The 17,192-nt window shown below is 42.2% G+C and overlaps 1 protein-coding gene across 4 annotated transcripts in view; it reads right to left on the bottom strand.

Moving 5' to 3' along the window:
• Rnf180 (ring finger protein 180) overlaps positions 1 to 17,192 on the bottom strand; it is a 172,900-nt gene that overhangs the window by 17,854 nt on the left and 137,854 nt on the right. For all 4 annotated transcript variants that reach the window (XM_076916232.1, XM_076916231.1, XM_076916233.1 and 1 more), the window contains one exon: positions 13,000 to 13,125. In XM_076916232.1, the coding sequence (XP_076772347.1) occupies positions 13,000 to 13,125 (126 nt within the window). The remainder of the gene's footprint in view (positions 1 to 12,999; positions 13,126 to 17,192) is intronic.

The following is a 17,192-nucleotide window of genomic DNA, read 5'->3' as shown; positions in this document are numbered from 1 at the left end:
ATTTCAGACCACATCTCTTCTATGTATCTATAATAAATACATTTAAAATTCATTTTCTTTAGGGACTAGCTCTTCCTTGCTTGTCTTTCTTCTCGTAGAAAGGTTCAGGTTATCATGATGCTTTGTGATATAACAATGCATGTGGGCCAAGGAGCACCCCTGTCAAAGGCAGTTACGTTCCATCATGGGGAGGTTGTCCTCAGGACCAAGGAGCTAACACAGAAGTATCCAGGGAAAAGACAAAGTGGACAGTGGCCATATACGGGGAGTTCCACAATGCCCTGTAGCGTTCCAGACAGCACCTTCACAGACTTCTGGAGATGGGCATGTCTGATGGCGTGCTCTCACTGTCTGAAAACAAGGCAGGTGGACTCAGACAATCCTCCATGATTCTCCGTGAGGCTCCTAGGCGCCTATAGACTACACTTTAGAGGCTGTATTACATCTCCTATAGAATCGCTTGCTAGCCCAGTGAGTCACAAGCATTGCTTTAAAGCAAGGACAATCAGTAGCAGACCTACAGATGTAAGACTTTTGGTAAATAAAAAGCAAGAGGTTTCTTGCTTCCTCTGTAGACTCTGTCTAGAGTAAGATTAGGCTCACATACCAGGCTCCCAGTTCTCATAATCAATCCAGCTTCATGGAGAAAGTGGACGAGGGGATTCTATTGCTGAAATCCATGACAGGCAGAAAAAGATGAGAATCGAGGGTTGGCTTTTGAAAGGCTTATTTAGACCCATGGAGGGCACACGAGGGCATCTGCTTCAGTATAAGAAACAGGAGGAAAGCGGAAGACCATGCTACTCCGAGGCAGACATTGAACAGAGGCCCAAACCATAGTTTTATTCCACTGATTTTTAAAGTTCAGCCTATCAGATTGCCTATTCCTCTCCCTGGGGAAACCTTACATTGCTCTGTGTGTGTGTCTGTACACACGTGCACATAGTTCCCTTTTGTTTGCTTACTGTCAATATTTTTGTACCTTTCTGTTGAGATAGTCTTATAAATAGCTCCCTATAGGCTCCTCTAATCTGACGCTCGTGTTTGCTGTTCCTGCTCTCCATACCGTTTTACAGTGTTTTCCGATGGGTTAATCACACTTTATTGCCAGTTTCTCCATATTGGCTGTGGTTTTTAATGAACATTAAACTTTGAACAGCTTCAAGTTTACAAAAGATCACAAGATAGTGCAGAGATCCCACCTAGTCCATACTTGGTTTTCCTTATTAGTAATATCTCATTCTTGGGCACTACAAGACACAACTAATGGGCCCGTATTACCATGTCATTGTTATAATCTATAGTCTAGTGTCTGCTGGTATAGAGTTACGTGCTTTTAGCTTGGATGGCACATTGTATTTAGTCATTGTGTCTCCTTAGCTCTACTGGCTGTGAAAGTTTCTCAGACTTCCCTTGTAATAGTTCTGAGGCTACTGTTCAGATACGGGGTAGAATGCCTTTTACCCAAGACTTGCTTGACTGACTGGAGCTACAGGTTTGGGAGTGGACATATAAACTTCTCATAAAATATAAAGCTCTACTTGCCTACCTCCACTTTTCTTTGTATCATTATAGGCAGTAAGTGTGCAAATCTGGTTCACTACAGTGTATGGTGAACTGGTTTTTTTATGAGACCATTACAGCAGTTAAACTTCACTGACTGCCTTGGCTGTCACTATATAGGTTTGGTTTCCAGTGTTTTCACCTCAGTGGATATTGCTGCAGCTGAATTTAAAGGGGAAACTTGTGCACATACTTAAACCCACCTTCTGCTTCCTCCTCCCTCCTGCTGAAGTCCCCTGCTTCTAGCTGAAGTGGCTCCCACTGCTGTGAATGCCCCTGCAGGTGAGTGCAGGTCTGCTGGGTACCTGAAATGGTGCTCACTTCAGCTTGGACAGTCAGCAGGTATGGTTTTGTTCTCATTTGGCATAGCACATTAAAGATCTTATTCAGTGTTTTCTGGCAATGGGTTCTGTTTAGGGGTCAGTCAACTTCCTTACTTTGTTACAGGGTAACACTGCTGAATGTTCTGGGACTCTTGTCTTTCTGTTTTGGCAGCTTGACCATGCCTTCCCTGGGTATGGCTTGCTGAATTTTAGCCACAAATGTTGATGTCTTTTGTCAGGTTTTGGAAATTTTTGACACTGAGTTTGTTGGATACTGTTTCCTGTCTTATTTCTTTAGGGACATCAACAACACATTATGTACCATCCATACTGTTGCTCAACCTAACACATTTTTCATAAACTTTATATATTAAAAAATTGAAAAATCAATAAAAACAGCCTTCTAGGTAAAATTTGTGAGGCATTCCTTTTTACCTGCGCCCATTCTCCTGACACCTCCAACATCACCACACTAATACATCTGCAAGCACACAGTCAGAGGAACAGCACTGTGTTTTCTAAAAGGACTAGAGAACACAGCCTGGATAGACATAGTTCCCATTTGCCTTTGTGTTGGCAAACTACCAGGAGATGGTGTAAGGAAGGGTTAATTTCCCAGTAGTTATCTTAAAGTGCTGGTTGGCTAATCCCAACAGCTGTGGACTCTAGGGATCAGTTTTAATTTTGTGCTTTCTCTTTTGTTAGTCGTTTTCTCCCAGCTCTTTCATGTCTTACTTATTGTAATAGAGACACACAGAAATCAATTAGTATTATTTTTCTCCAGAGACAACTGTGCCTTTCTTTTGTCAGGTAGATGCAGTGGAACTGCTCATCACTGGTCCATTAATTAATAAGCAAAGTTGGGCTTGAAGTAGGATGTTTCATTAGACTTGGTTGGCACCTGACTTCCAGTACCTCATGGGCATGACCTCCACTGAGTTTACAGTGATTTCATTGCTTTAATGTGGTTTTATTCTAACCGTGGAACAGTAGGGAATCTTCAGTTAGGTTCTGTTTTATTGTTTTGTATGTTCTGTCTTTGTGTTGTGACCTCTTCCTGAGCACAGGTCCCAGAGATGTTTGGGTGACAGCTGAGGGCCCTTTAGCTCCTTTCACCTGAGGGTCATGATTTCCAGGGCAAAGCATCTCTTTACTTTTTCATCCTTCACAGGTTGACAACATAGAGAAACTTTAAGGAGGATTCATACTGCGTTTTTGTTGCAGGTTAGGGATGATTTGATTCCTAAATTGTCAAACTGGAAGAGAGTTACTTTGCTTTTTGAGCAGGCTTCTAGAGCTGGCCTGGCTCTCAGCAGATGTGAGGAAACTGGCTTTGTGTCTGGTTTCTAGTCAGAGGGGAAAGTCCATATAGTTATCAAAAGCCCCAAAGACTTGTGTCACTGCTACAGAGTTCTCACCCTGTGGCAAGAATGATCCCCAGTTATTTCCTAGACACAAAATATACACAGTGATGTATACCTTAAAAAAGCAACCTTAGATTTTCTGGTGTGGGTGTCATCTCTCAATGTGGGGGTGTTTCTCACTGTACCAGAACTTCCACTCATAATGAACCCCACAGTTCCCTGGTGGATTGTTTATAAATGTGTATTTTGGCATTTATCATTTTCTCAGCATTGGCACTGAGAACGATGGCTTGACGTCCTTGACCCTAACCGTATCCTACTTAGAAACACAAGTTCCCACTGTTCATTACCAGCAGTGCAGGGCTCAGCTTCTGCCATGCTCTTCCCCGAGGCTTGCAGTTGCCCTTGGTTTTGTGTTCATAAGCTGGGCCCACATCTCTCTAATAAGGCCTCATCTACCAGTGCTGTCCTTGTTCCTGTGGAACATGTGACTGCTGCTCTTCCAGTGCTGGAGTAGGAGAGGGCACACCCATCTCAAACATGTCACAGGTCCACAGCACATAAGGGGGCTCATACGTTTCCATAACGCTTCATAATTCATCTAATTACTGGTAAAAGCTTAAGACAACACCCAGAATAACTGGTAGCAAGAGCAGAGACCCATCTGTACCCTCAGGGCACCTTCCTGCTGCTTGCCTATCTCCACATGCCAGTGCTGAGTACCTACAACCACACACGTGCGTATTCTGCACACCATGACTGCAACATAAAATACAGCACATGCTCCCAGAAACTGTCAGGTTGTCCCAGCATCCACAACCAGCTCACTGAAGCCCCACCTCCAGGAACGTGCATGTTTCCCCGGATATTTCCCAGTGCATATCTCCTTCATTGTTGCAGTAGGGCAGTCTCATACTGGAAAGCTTTAGAAAACCTGAATACTTATAAAGTATTTTTTAAGCCAAGTAACATTGCCTATTGGTATCAACAGTTATTGTTTGAGCTTGAATATGATGAATTCATGTTTGCCTTGGTTTTCCTTCATCAGAGGTTCAATAACCTACTCATCAGAATTTTATACATTTGACCATTTCATGTGGTGTGGATTCTACATGGAGCTTAGGGAAAGCATTAGTTCAGGTCATAGTATTAGAACTATGAACCACGGGCCACGGTCAATACTAACTTTCCCCATCATAATTTGTTTTTCTGTGCTAATTCCAGAGGTCTGTGGTTAACGTGTATATTTTTTGAAGTGTACACACAAGTAAGCAAATATGCATTATATACTGTTTTAAAATTCAGGCAGCATTTTTTATCAATATGCAACTTCATAGGTATCCGTGCAAATTCTATAAATGTAAAACAGAGCACGGGCGGGTTCTCCGAGTGCGTGTGCTGTGCACTACTTGTGAGTGTGTGCACTGAGTGTGGACAAAGTGGGAGGGGTGAGTGTGTGCACTGAGTGTGGACAAAGTGGGAGGAGTGAGTGTGTCCACTGAGTGTGGACAAAGTGGGAGGGGAAGGAGGAAAAAGGAGACAAGGGTCAAGAGACTAAAATCTTGTTGGAAAATTTCAAAGTCGTAGTTATGAAGAGATATTTATATAAAATGTACAATTATATTAAAATGTATATGTCTTATAAGCTTAAGATAGAAACAAACAAACAGTGCTTTCATTTTAAATTCACTGTCTAGTTGAATTATTTAGCTTTATACACAGTTCGCGCATTTAATGGCCCAATACAAGAATTACAATGAGAACTTTGAAAATGAATGGGAGTCACATGCATAAATGTGAGCTAGCCCTTCACATCTCTTCTGAGGGATGCATTGTGACTCATTTACCACTTTCAGGCCTCATGTGGACAGTTAGTTTATCAGTATCCAGTTGGTATCATTTCTGCCTCTCTGACATCTCTGAAACTGGCTCTTGGAATCCGTGGGAATAGCCAGAGGAACACCCTCGGGCTATTGAATGGGTCTGTGTGTGGAAGAACAGTCATATAGGAGAACATTACAGTGAGACAGATGAGCCAAAGAAAGGGAGCTGTGAGGCAGCAGATTTCAATTCAATGCAGACTTTCATCTGTAGAGTTGTTAAAATGGAACGGCTTCCTCCGAAAGGTGCTGACCTCCCTGTCACCCGTGTGACAAGCAGAGTCTAGATGTCTATCTCCAAGTGTGATAGCTGAGGCTATATATGCAGCGACTGTCAAGCTACTTTACCCACTCTAACCCATCAGAATTTTACATAAGAGTGGAAATCCATCTCTTGACTCGTTTCTAAAGTAGCATATGATGACGCGGGTGTTGCTGTGGTATTGGCTCCTAAGGAAAAATGTCAATGTATGTGATTCTGGTAAGAACAGAACCGGATTCTACCAGAATAGAAAGGAAAGGAAGGGACCTTTGGGATTCCTGGTTTTTCACCACAGTGTTCCCATGAATAAGGCTGTTGCTGTTTAGAGTAGCTGTAAAGGCAGCTGTGCCTTTCAGCTAAAAGACAAAGCACCTCTGAGAAGGGGATTTCTAGCCTATGTTTAAACTCATGCTTTTTTGACCGAGCACATGTGCTGCTGTTTTCTATTACTGACAAACAATCTTTTCCGTGTGGGTTTTCTTTGTTTTACCCAGGACATGTTTGTTCTTGTAGATACAATCTAACACCTTCAGAACAACTAATCACCAAATAGCACAGTTCCCCAGGCTTTCCTGAGAAATGGATACATCTGTCATACATTTTATGTGAACATTTTATTGTGGCCAATAAAATCAGGGCATGGGATCCTAAATTTTAGCTTGTTGTTTTTAAATTATTTCATTTAAGTATAATTAGTAAAAATTCAATATGGAGCTTCTTTGTATTTTTTGTGGTGAGGAGATTTTAATACAAATTCTCAGATAGCTTTTGTTTGCCCAAATATGTGTGTATGTTACACAGAAGTACATGCATCATTTTGAACATCTCTTCCCCCCCACCCCCCATATCTGTTTTCTTGGGGACTAGCCTAATATGACCGAAACCTTGTCAGTTGGACACTGTTAAGGTGGGACACTATTGCCTAGAAATGGAAGGTACCTCACCGGGAAATCTATGGCTATCAGCCATGTGCAGCTGGACTTGATAAAGCAAACTTTTGTTTTACACTTACTGGAGTATTTCCCTTTTTTTCAGGAAATATTATCAGTTATATATACAAATACACAAAGTGTATGTTTGAGAGAAGAAAGTGATTAAAAAGATGTCTGCTTGCTCAGTGCGTACTATTTCATAAGCTACAAAGAAATGTGTCAATGACGGAAAATGTGAGCTGATTTTATGGCTGCATGAGTTCAAAATAGTTGCTGTGAGTTGCCGTGGTTAGGAGATTTACGACAGTGTCATATTTTCCCACTGCAACATTAACATTTAGATCTACAGGTAGGAATATTTATTCCCTCTCCCAAGCTCCCTCTTCCTACCCCATTTCTCTCTCTTTCTAGACCAAATTCATAAATGAAGCTGGACTGTAACTTCTTAGGGAGCCTTCTCACACAGCACAGGTGGCACAGGATACAGAGTTGTGTGGTATAACTCTAAGACCATATCCAACTTGTCTAATATGAACCTGTTTTGTACAAAATTCCAATTAAGTGCATGGGATTTCAGGTGAAAGTAATTAGGAATGAAGGGCAAAAATTACACTACAGTAAAATTTATGCCCTAAAATAATACAGTGAAAAGGTTAAAAGTTAATGCCTTCTGAATCATCTCAGTAAAGAACACGAAGAAGAGTGAGTCCAACGGGAGCAGGGGAAAGTTAGGCAGAAGGCAATAAGTGACAAAGCAAAGACACAATAACTCAGTAAGAAGTGGTAATCTAAACGAACCAAAAAAAGCATTTGTAAATAATGTGACGACAGCATTAGCTATAGATATATAGCTACCAGAGAGAGAGAGAGAGAGATTAAAGTATAGAAATAATTTCATTGCAATAAACTTGAAAATAGGAAAAGATGAACACATTCCTTAATAAGCTGTGTGTGTGTTTCATGAGGCAGGCACAAATGAAAGTCTCAGAATTCAAACTCCATGCAACATTATTGGCAAAGCAGGAGAGAGGAGAGATGACAGCCTTCCTCGCAAGGCGTGTGTGCTCCAAACACACTTACACTTTGTGGTAAATATTTAGCATGGCCCTTTACAAATCTGGGTGGTGCACTATTTTTTTTCTCTTCTTGGTTTGTTTTGTTTAAAATCAGATGGGAGTACCAGATCATAGAATCTGGCAAGAAAACAGAAAAATGTAAGTGCACTAGATTTCAAGATGTTCTATCACTATTAAAGATAACCATAGAAGTGTCTTATTGAAAGCGCCTGATGACTTAACTAAAAAATTTAGCCAAGTTATTAGGTAGGAAGAAATTATCTCATATTCAACTATATTTTTATAAAACAACAGTTCATAATCTTAAAATCCAATAATACTGTAAAATAAATATTAGGGGGAAACAGATTATCACTTTAAAAGATGATGTGAACTCCTTGAAAATAGAGTATAAGAGGCAGCTCTAGAAAAAAAGCATAAACATAAAAGCTAAAAAGAAAAATGTAGTAAAGAGAGAAAAAATATCTAAGGGAGAATCTCTGTGATCTTGAAATGAGACAGAATTTTAAAATTAAAATCTACAGCATAAATGATAGAACACTATGGATTTAATTACATCAAAGTAAAGAATTCTTACAATGAAGGGTAACATGTACAACTTTTTATATAATGATAAAATGTGATAATAAATTTGTAGTGTCTACCCAATGAGGAATATTAAAATTGATAATGAGTACAACAACAACAACAAAAGCAAAAGAAACCAGCTTGCTTAGAAAGATAAACAAAATAGTTGTAAGAGTTCTCCAAAGATAGAGGCAAACTTTAACAGTTCTCAAACTGTTAGCAATCACAAAATGCAAACAAAAGCAATGACTGAGGCCTCATCTGCCAACAGCTGTCATTTGTCCCAGTCCCTGGCTTTCTCAAATGCTAGCTAGAGCTATCATCCTGGCCATTCAGGAGGACTGACAGCACTCTTTGCAGAGGCAGATTTGAACTCTGTGATGTAGACTGCTGCTCCCAAGTCTACACATCAGTAAATACTCTCATTGTTTACGCTAAAATATTCTGTGAAGTGTAATTTTTAGTGGCAGCAGGCTGGGAGTGCTAGATTCCAGTGAGTGAATACACTGATGGAACTTGACAGATGCACACTTTAACACAGGCCTAACGAGGAGTCACACATTTGAAACACACTAGGGTGGCTCAGAACATCCAGGGAAACATGCAATACAGCACCCTTTCTGTTAACAACAACAACAACAACAACAACAACAACAACAACAACAACAACAAAACAGTGTATGAAGAAAAAGTACTATTCCTTATATAAGACTATAAACAAAAGTAAATATTAAATAAACCCAGTACAATGGGCTTGCTGAGTGACAAGAAGGGGACAGGAGGCAGGAGGGAGTTGAAAGGAAAGGAGACTGCATGGCCTAGCAGTGAGGAGCTGCATTGCCTGGGGGAGGAGTTTGGCCATTTTCTGCATTTTTGAGCCTTTGCTCAAAAGCAGGGAAGAGACCAATGATAAAGCAAATACAGAGAAGCCAAAGACGTGGACATTCAGGAGGAAGTCGTCTGTATACAGGAGAGTGAAATAAGGAAGTCATCTAACGGATTACAGGAGAGTGAAATAAGAAAGTCATCTAATGGATTACAGGAAGATTATAGGAAGACACGGGCCATAGCATTAGTGGGTAGGAAGTTATTGCTGTTGCCTTTCAATGTATCTGTGTCTGTTTATCTATCTATCTATCTATCTATCTATCTATCTATCTATCTATCTATCTACCTACCTACCTGTCCATCCACAGTATGGGGACTGAACCTAGCACCTCTTGTGTGCTAGGTTAGTGCTCCACCATAGCCCAAGCACAGTTTAGGTATTTAATAGCAGTACCCTATTCCTCCAGCTTAACAGAATTTTTCATGGAGCTTTTAAAAATGATTCTAAAGTTTATCTGAATGAGCAAAAGATGAAAAACAGCCAATAAACTCTTGAAGGAACACAAGTTAGAAGAGGGAACATTAAGACATAATAATTTTAGTTTTGAGACAGTACAATATTGGCATAGGGACAGACAGACAAACGAATCCCAATCAAGCTCCAGAAACCAACCCACACACACGGAAATTTGTATGATATTCCATACCAGTGGAGAAGTGATGAATTGTTTTTAATAAGTGGGGGCAGGAAGGATTATCAAAACTCATAAAAAACTGGATTTCTATCTGTAAGAAAAAGTTTAGTTCTTTAAAACTAAAACATTTAAAGGAAAAAAATGTTAATGATCCAGGGAAAAGAAAGTAATTTTAAAAACAGTATACACTAAAAAGGTAAGGACAAAAATAAAGAACTAAAATGCACTGAAAGATACAATAAATTGAAAAACATAAAGCTAGATTATGATTGTACCCATTAATATAATTAGTGGAAAAAGTAGCAGATAGTATTGCAAAACCAATCAATAGTAAACAAGTAGGAAATAAGGACCTCAAAGAAGAAACTCAAGGATCAATATGGAAGAGGATAAAGCTGTAACCTGCCTCCACCAACAATTATAATAATGCAAATTTAAACTTGGGAGAGGCCTGATGATGTAGCTCAGTTGTAGGACATTGGCCTAGTATGCAGAAGGGCCTGGGTTACCAGTGCCAGCAATGCGCAAGCACACACATGCTTACATGCAGTGTGCACATAAGCTTGTATGCAGTGCTAGCTGGTCTTGCACATAACCTGACTTTCATTCCCATCAACTAAATGGTGGCTCAAAACTGCCTGCAATTTCACTTTCAGGGAATCCAAGTCTCTTTTCTGGTTTCCACAGCTACCAGGCACACATGTGGTGCAAAGACAACACATGCAGGCAAAACACTCAAATAAAATAAAAAAAAAAAAAATAAACAAAACTGCAGAACTTCCAGTGAGAATTTACTTTATAGGTATCAGACTAATAAAATCTAAAAGACTGAAAACTGTAAATGCAGCGGACAGAGATGGTGGCAAGCCAGGGTAGCCACATAGGGACACTGATGCAGGTGACTGAATGCAGATGTACTGTCATGTGACCATCAGGCTGCTCTGAGCCCCTAATCTAGAGGAGCTCTTATGACCTAGGAGAATGCAGGCATTTATAGCAGTGCTGCCAAGAATGACAAAACGCTGGGCGTTCTACTGTCCCTTCACTAGAGGATGGGCACATTTGCTATGTCCACAGAACTGGCTACAGTTCAGGAACAGAGCTCGTTACTGAAATGGATCGATTTCAGAAACCAAATGATGAGTGAATGACAAAGCAAGTTTAGAATAAATATACATATTGGTTATCAATGCTAGCATAAACAACACTGATTTTATATATATATATATATATATATATATATATATACATTACATATACATATGTATATGTATGTATATATATACACACATATAAATATACACACACATATATATGTATATATAACGTATTCTGGCGTAAAATGACAGTGTAAAAGCTAGCATAAATAACACTGACTATATATACATAATACATTCTGGCATAAAATGACAAATATGGGTCACTGAGATGGTTCAGCAGTTGAAGGCACCCACAGCCAAGCATGACGACCTGGACCTGGATTTGATTCCTAAGACCCACAGGTGAAAGCCCCACCTCCCCACCCCCTCCCCTTCCAGGATAAGGAGGTTAAGGAAAGAGGATAAAGAAGGTGCTTTGGGAGATGCTCTGTGGTTTAGAGGTGCAGTTCATGATTCTGTGCAGGGATTTTCAGTTCTGACCTTAGGCCATTACAGAGAATTCGCCTGCTGCATTCGCTGCAGAAAGCTGCTCTTTGTGTGGGAGGCTTGGTGACAGTGGTGCAGTATAATCTACGTATGGACTGGCAGTCTGGTCCCAGGACCCAGATGCTAATGCTTTCATGCAGGAATGTTGAATCCTTCCCTTCCCCTCCCCTCCTCTCCCCTCCCCTCCCCTCCCCTCCCCTTCTCTTTTCTTTCTTAGTTTGAAGATACTTTGCCCTACTTCTACTATGTCTCAGTATCTAATTTTTCCCTCCCAACTCCTTTCTCTGTTTGATCCTAGGATCCACAAACTGCTGGAACCTTTTGTCTTGGGCTCTTTCAACAGCAAGCCAACTCCCATATTGTCTCTGTCCTACCTGGTCCTGGACACAACACTGTTCTATAGAGGAAAGATAAATGGGCATTTCCTGTGGTTTGGGACTCTTGTTTATGCTACTGGAGACATAAAGTTTGGTTCTTTTTTCTTGGCTTGCTGCTGTACTTGGCTGGCTACTGGCCTCTCAGCTCTTCTATCTCTTGGCCGAACTGGTGGCAGTGATGTATTTCTTAAGTCAGGTGATGTAATAAAGCTGCTTTGAAGTTTCTCCACAAAAATGTATTAAGAATTAAGTTTTGTGGAAATCAACTGATTATTTATCCAGTGTCTGACAAACCGAGGAAAAGTTAGATGCATAAGATACAGAGGGAGACCGGGGATGGTTTGGAACTGAGACAGTCAATGTGGAAAAACAAGTTGTGGTCTACAGAGGGGCCTTATGGGGCTGTCTTCTAAGCCAGGTCAGAAAGTTGACCTTCAGTCTGTGTACAGAAAACTGTGGCTGAGCTGTACTGTCCACCCATAGAAGCAACTAGATGTGAAGACTTCTTATTCTTTCATTTTATGCTTTTTAATTCTGAAGAAGAAGAAGAAGGAGAAGGAGAAAAGGAGAAGGAGAAGGAGAAGGAGAAGGAGAAGGAGAAGGAGAAGGAGAAGGAGAAGGAGAAGGAGAAGGAGAAGGAGAAGGAAGGAGGAGGAGGAGGAGGAGGAGGAGGAGGAGGAGGAGGAGGAGGAGGAGAAGGAGAAGGAGAAGGAGAAGGAGAAGGAGAAGGAGAAGGAGAAGGAGAAGGAGAAGGAGAAGGAGAAGGAAGGAGAAGGAAGAAGAGAAGGAGAAGAGAAGGAGAAGGAGAAGGAAGGAGAAGGAGGAGGAGAAGGAGGAGAAGGAGAAGGAAGAAGAAGAAGAAGAAGGAGGAGGAGGAGGAGGAGGAGGAGGAGGAGGAGCAGCAGCAGCAGCAGCAGCAGCAGCTGCCGCCGCCGCCGCCCAGTGGAGGGTTACAGCGGGTGCTCAAAACCTTCACTTCAAATGCAATAGATTTTGCATACAATTTGTTTTTTGCCTCAACCTTACAAACTCTGCATGCATCTGTTCTGGTCTGTTATTGCTGTATGGTAGTTCATGTTCTGTCAGATAACAGTTTTATAAAAGACTAAATTATATTTCATGTTTATATTGCATGTCTATGCAATAACACATTCTCAAAACTGAAGCAGAGGTCAGAGATTACCTTGCATTTTGTTTATATAGTGCCATTAGCTATAATTTATACTGTGCTTCCATATTAGCTTATTTGATTTTTGTTATGTCCACATAATTAGGTACATATCAATTTTTACATGAAAATTATTTTTTGGTATAGACCTCCTTTTCTTCATATGTACTCGGGACTTTTAACATAGACATTATTACCAAAATTCCTGAAAGTGACCGATGTGGAAATTGAGCCCAAGCAGCACTTCTAGTTAGGAAGCAGCTGTGAGCCCTTGTGGGGACAGACCCATCAGACAGCTGTGGTCTTTGGTTTCCTTACCTCCAAAGAGATGGAATCCTTTTCTGCAGCTCGGCAAGGGCCACTTCGCAGAGCTGGATTTCTGAAAGCTTTGTTTTATTTTCAAATATTCTTTAGTAAAGAATGTCTTTGTGGCATTGTTCAGTTCTAGAGTAAAATGAAAGAAAACAGTGTTTTGATCATTAATGTGAATTAAGTAGCAAGAATGTAATTCAGTATCATATGATTTTGATAATAAACTCTGTAAGTCTGTAAATGTAAAAATGTATTTAATTTTAAAAATCCCAAGTATGTCACCCAGATTCCTATTTGATGCTGCTTTGAAACTATGCTTATATACAAAACACATGTTTAGCATTGGGAGCCATGCTGAACAATGAGGTGATGGTGCACAGACTGACTGTTGTCAAGAGGACTGTTGTACACTGAAGAACAGAAATAAACAGACAGCAGAAAAGGGCTAACAGGCCAACCAGAGGCTATGTATGGCCTTCCCTTCAAACACAGACAGCCTGAAAGCCACAGAGCCACACAAGGGCAGGCAGGCCTAGCCAGAGTCTGATTTCTCCAAGCAGGAGCTCTCCTTGGAGAGGCTTGTACTGGAGAGGGCAGTCAATACAAGAAACAGCCAGGGCCTCCATCAACTGCTTGCCTTCATCTTTATCCCCAATGACCCCATGTATGACCTGGCACCTCTTTGCTTTCTTTCCCTGTCTTTCTAAGCCTTGGCCTATTCCAGTTGCATACAATTGTTTCTATTTGACCTATCACTGGCTTACGTTGATGCTCGAGAAAGGCAAAAGCAAAACTCATTCACAAGTTTACATTTAAACTCATGCTGCGTACGAGAGCGGCAACTCCAGCTTGTTCCTGAATCTATAGCTGTGGGCCAATCGTTCAAGCACAGGAGTTAGGAAAACAGACGTTTTTAGTCTTTATATTTATGTAAGCTGGGCTTGTTATGGCTCCTTCATTCTTTGTCCTTTATGTGCTTAAAAAGTCTAACTGCTTTCAGGGTGAGGATCTTTGTGTTGTTTCTTGCAGAAATGTACATGTGTTTTCCAACAGTCTACTCAGTCCATTGCCAGTGAACAGCCCTTCAGTCAAGACAACTATCTCCTGGTGAAGAGGAATTATCACCATCTTAACACCTCTGTGCCATTCACACTTATGAAAGGGATAACAGAAGTCATCAATGACTTCTAACATTACCCTCCAGGGCTAATGATTTTAATTTGCATAGTTTTCCAATAAATAAAGTGTTGGGCCTTGGATGAGGTAACTCCATTTAACCTGTTATCTTCAGTCACGTAGGACAGGTAGAGGGCGTGATTAACAAGTCTCTACCTCCAGAGATTTAAATATTAATGAATTATCAAAAGGCCAGGGGCGTAGCTAATTAAGTTATTCACTCCCCTTTCTCCCTTCCCTATAAGACTGGTCTCCCCTGGCCTTTGGCGGGGGAAGCACATAACACCTGCATCCATTCACCATGCCATGAACAATAAAAGCTTTGGAAAACCGGACTCCACGTGTCCATGGTCTCTCCGCCTGATTCCCAGCTTTTGGAACCCTGGAACCTTGCCGATGCAGCCGCCCGGCCAGCCCACCGACAGCTGCGTGAATGTGGGATCCTCCGCTGGTGGTGCGGGAAGTCCTGGTGCCGGACCGCCCTGAGACTCTGTTGCCGGAACCCCCCCCTCCCCCCCCCCCCCCCCGCCCGTGAGATTTCTGCCCCACAGATGGCGCCCAATGTGGGGCACGACCACCCATGCATCTACAAGAAAAATCCTGGCTGAATCTGCTAAGCAAATATACTTCCTGCGAGATGTGAAGTCTCTTGGTCCTCTCTCAGCGCGCCCCACGTGCTCCCTGCCTCCATTCTGCCGGAGTTCCAAGACCACAGATGGAGGCCAATCTCGGCGTATGGATCTGCTGCCCATACGACCCCCACATTCTCCCGTTTTGCCGCGCCCACCCATCTCCGAGGCTTGGGCCCAAAACGGAGATTTCCCACCGAGAGACTCCTACGGCAGAGTCTGCTTTGCGCACTGTGAGTGCCCTGCTTAGCCCCTGCTCCTCTACAATAGCCCTATCTCTGACAAAGGACAGTGCAGACCAGCGACAGAGACCCACACTCGTGCACCCATGCACAGGCCTACATTGTTTCCCACAGGTGGTGGACAACGTGCGCAGAGCCAGCTCCACAAATGCCCCCCGCTGGTGTCTGCAAAAACCGTGAGTAACATCTCTCTCTGTCCACCCTACCCCCTCTTTCTTTCTCTGATTCTTAGCTATAGTCTAACCCCTGCCTAATACAAAAGAACTAGGTCTCTCTCCCCATGTGTTCTCCAGCTCAAGGACAAGATGGCAGCGGCTTCTTAGCCCCCCACTCTTCCCATCCCCCCAGCTCCACAGAGGGAGTTCCTTCACAGCTAATAGCTGTCCTTCAAGCCACAGCACCTGCTGTAACCCTCTTTCTAAGACTCCCTTGGCTGAGAGACTCCTTCTCGCGGCTGAGACCATTCTCTCTCTCTCTCTCTCTCTCTCTCTCTCTCTCTCTCTCTCTCTCTCTCTTTCTCTCAAAATCGCCAACTCCAAACTCTAGCCCCTAGCGCCCTGCCAGGTAGCTTCTTTCCCTACTCCCCCGTCATATGCGACAGGCTACAGCTATTTGGCTTAGCCTGCTTGCCTGAAGCAACAGGGCAGAACCCTGCTTGCTACCCAGCCCTGTGTTCCTTAGCCAGCCTATGCTTCCCCTCACCCTCAGTCATTTGCAGCTGACTAAAGCTACTTAGCTCAGCCAGCTTGCCTGAAGCAGCAGATATAAAATCCTGCCTGCACCCCTTGCCCCCTGTGCTGCCTGCCAGTTTCTTTCAAAGCTGCTGACTCCAATCCAACTTCCACATGTCTTTCCCATAGACACAGACTCTCACTTTTTCTGACTCTTAGCCCTCCTCAATGCTTCTTGCTTGCCTTAAACTTTTCTTCAAAGTTGGCCTTTACTTTTATCTACATTTAAAATTTACCAGTTAAGAAAAAGAAAAGCGGGAATGCAGAACCTCTCTGCCAGAGCACCCAGACGCCACATGGCAGAGCTAGGCCCCTCCCCCCACTGCTTCTAAACCCGCCATTACTGCTCCTCCCCAACAGGAGGACCTGCAACAAACGTTCATGTTTTTCAACCAAAATTTTTTAAACGTTTCCTTTTCTTCCTAACAGGAACACCAAGAACAACAATGCTTGTGTTTTTTCAACCAAAAATTTGTTATTTTTTCTATTTTAATGCTGCCTTTTCTCTCTAATACTCGTGATAGATGTCCGACATTATTTTTCAACCTTTATAATTTCTTCAAGGTTTAAAAGCCATCTAATTTCCTTCCACAGTTAAGTGAACGTGCTGATCACCATATCTTGAGTCTTAATTAACAACTAATTTCTTTTACAGGCAAACTGTTGCTGCCAATCCCAGATACAAAATTAACATTGTTTTTCTCCCTCAGCTATCCAAGATACCTTCTAAGACTAAATTTCCTCAAACACCTTTGCTTTTCCAGGATCTTAACGACAGGCCATAAGGTGCTTGTTCCCAAACAATTTAATGCTCCATATCCAGCCTACAGACATCTCCCTGCCGGAGATGCTGCTTCCCAGCTGTGATTATCCTACAGGTATACCCACAGATCCAACAGAGTCCACGCCATCTTCTGGAACCTGCCTGAGATGCCAAGCTGCTTTCTCCCAGCCACCTCATCTGACTGCAGACTCCAGAGACACGCCGAGATCCAGTGACAGTGCCACCTCCTGGAACCTGCCAAGCTGCCTTCTTCCAATCATCTCATCTGACTGAAGACCCCAGAAAATGCTGAGATCCAGAGACCCACACCAGGCTCCAGAGATGCACACCAGAACCCAGAGATACTCACTACAGAAGACAGATCCAGACCTTCCAGCTACAAATGAACTCTTTTGCCAAAGTCACATAGCTAAAGTTACATGTTAGTGAGGAAAACATAATGTCTATTTAGATTGATCAGATGTCATTACCCTCAAACTGTACAATCTGTATTTAATTGTTTCAATGATTCCCTGCCTTCCAAACCCTACCCTCAATTCCCATTACCCTTGACTTAGTTATGCTACACCCTCTGGCCTTCATAGTGTTTTATTTTGACCACCTCATCCAAAATTTTCACTAAAAACAGTGAGATGTT

The sequence above is a fragment of the Arvicanthis niloticus genome, chromosome 19 (assembly GCF_011762505.2).
Source record: "Arvicanthis niloticus isolate mArvNil1 chromosome 19, mArvNil1.pat.X, whole genome shotgun sequence".
Classification (NCBI taxonomy): domain Eukaryota; kingdom Metazoa; phylum Chordata; class Mammalia; order Rodentia; family Muridae; genus Arvicanthis; species Arvicanthis niloticus.
The sequence above is the reverse complement of the archived record's forward strand: the minus strand, read 5'-3'. Positions and strand labels throughout refer to the sequence as shown.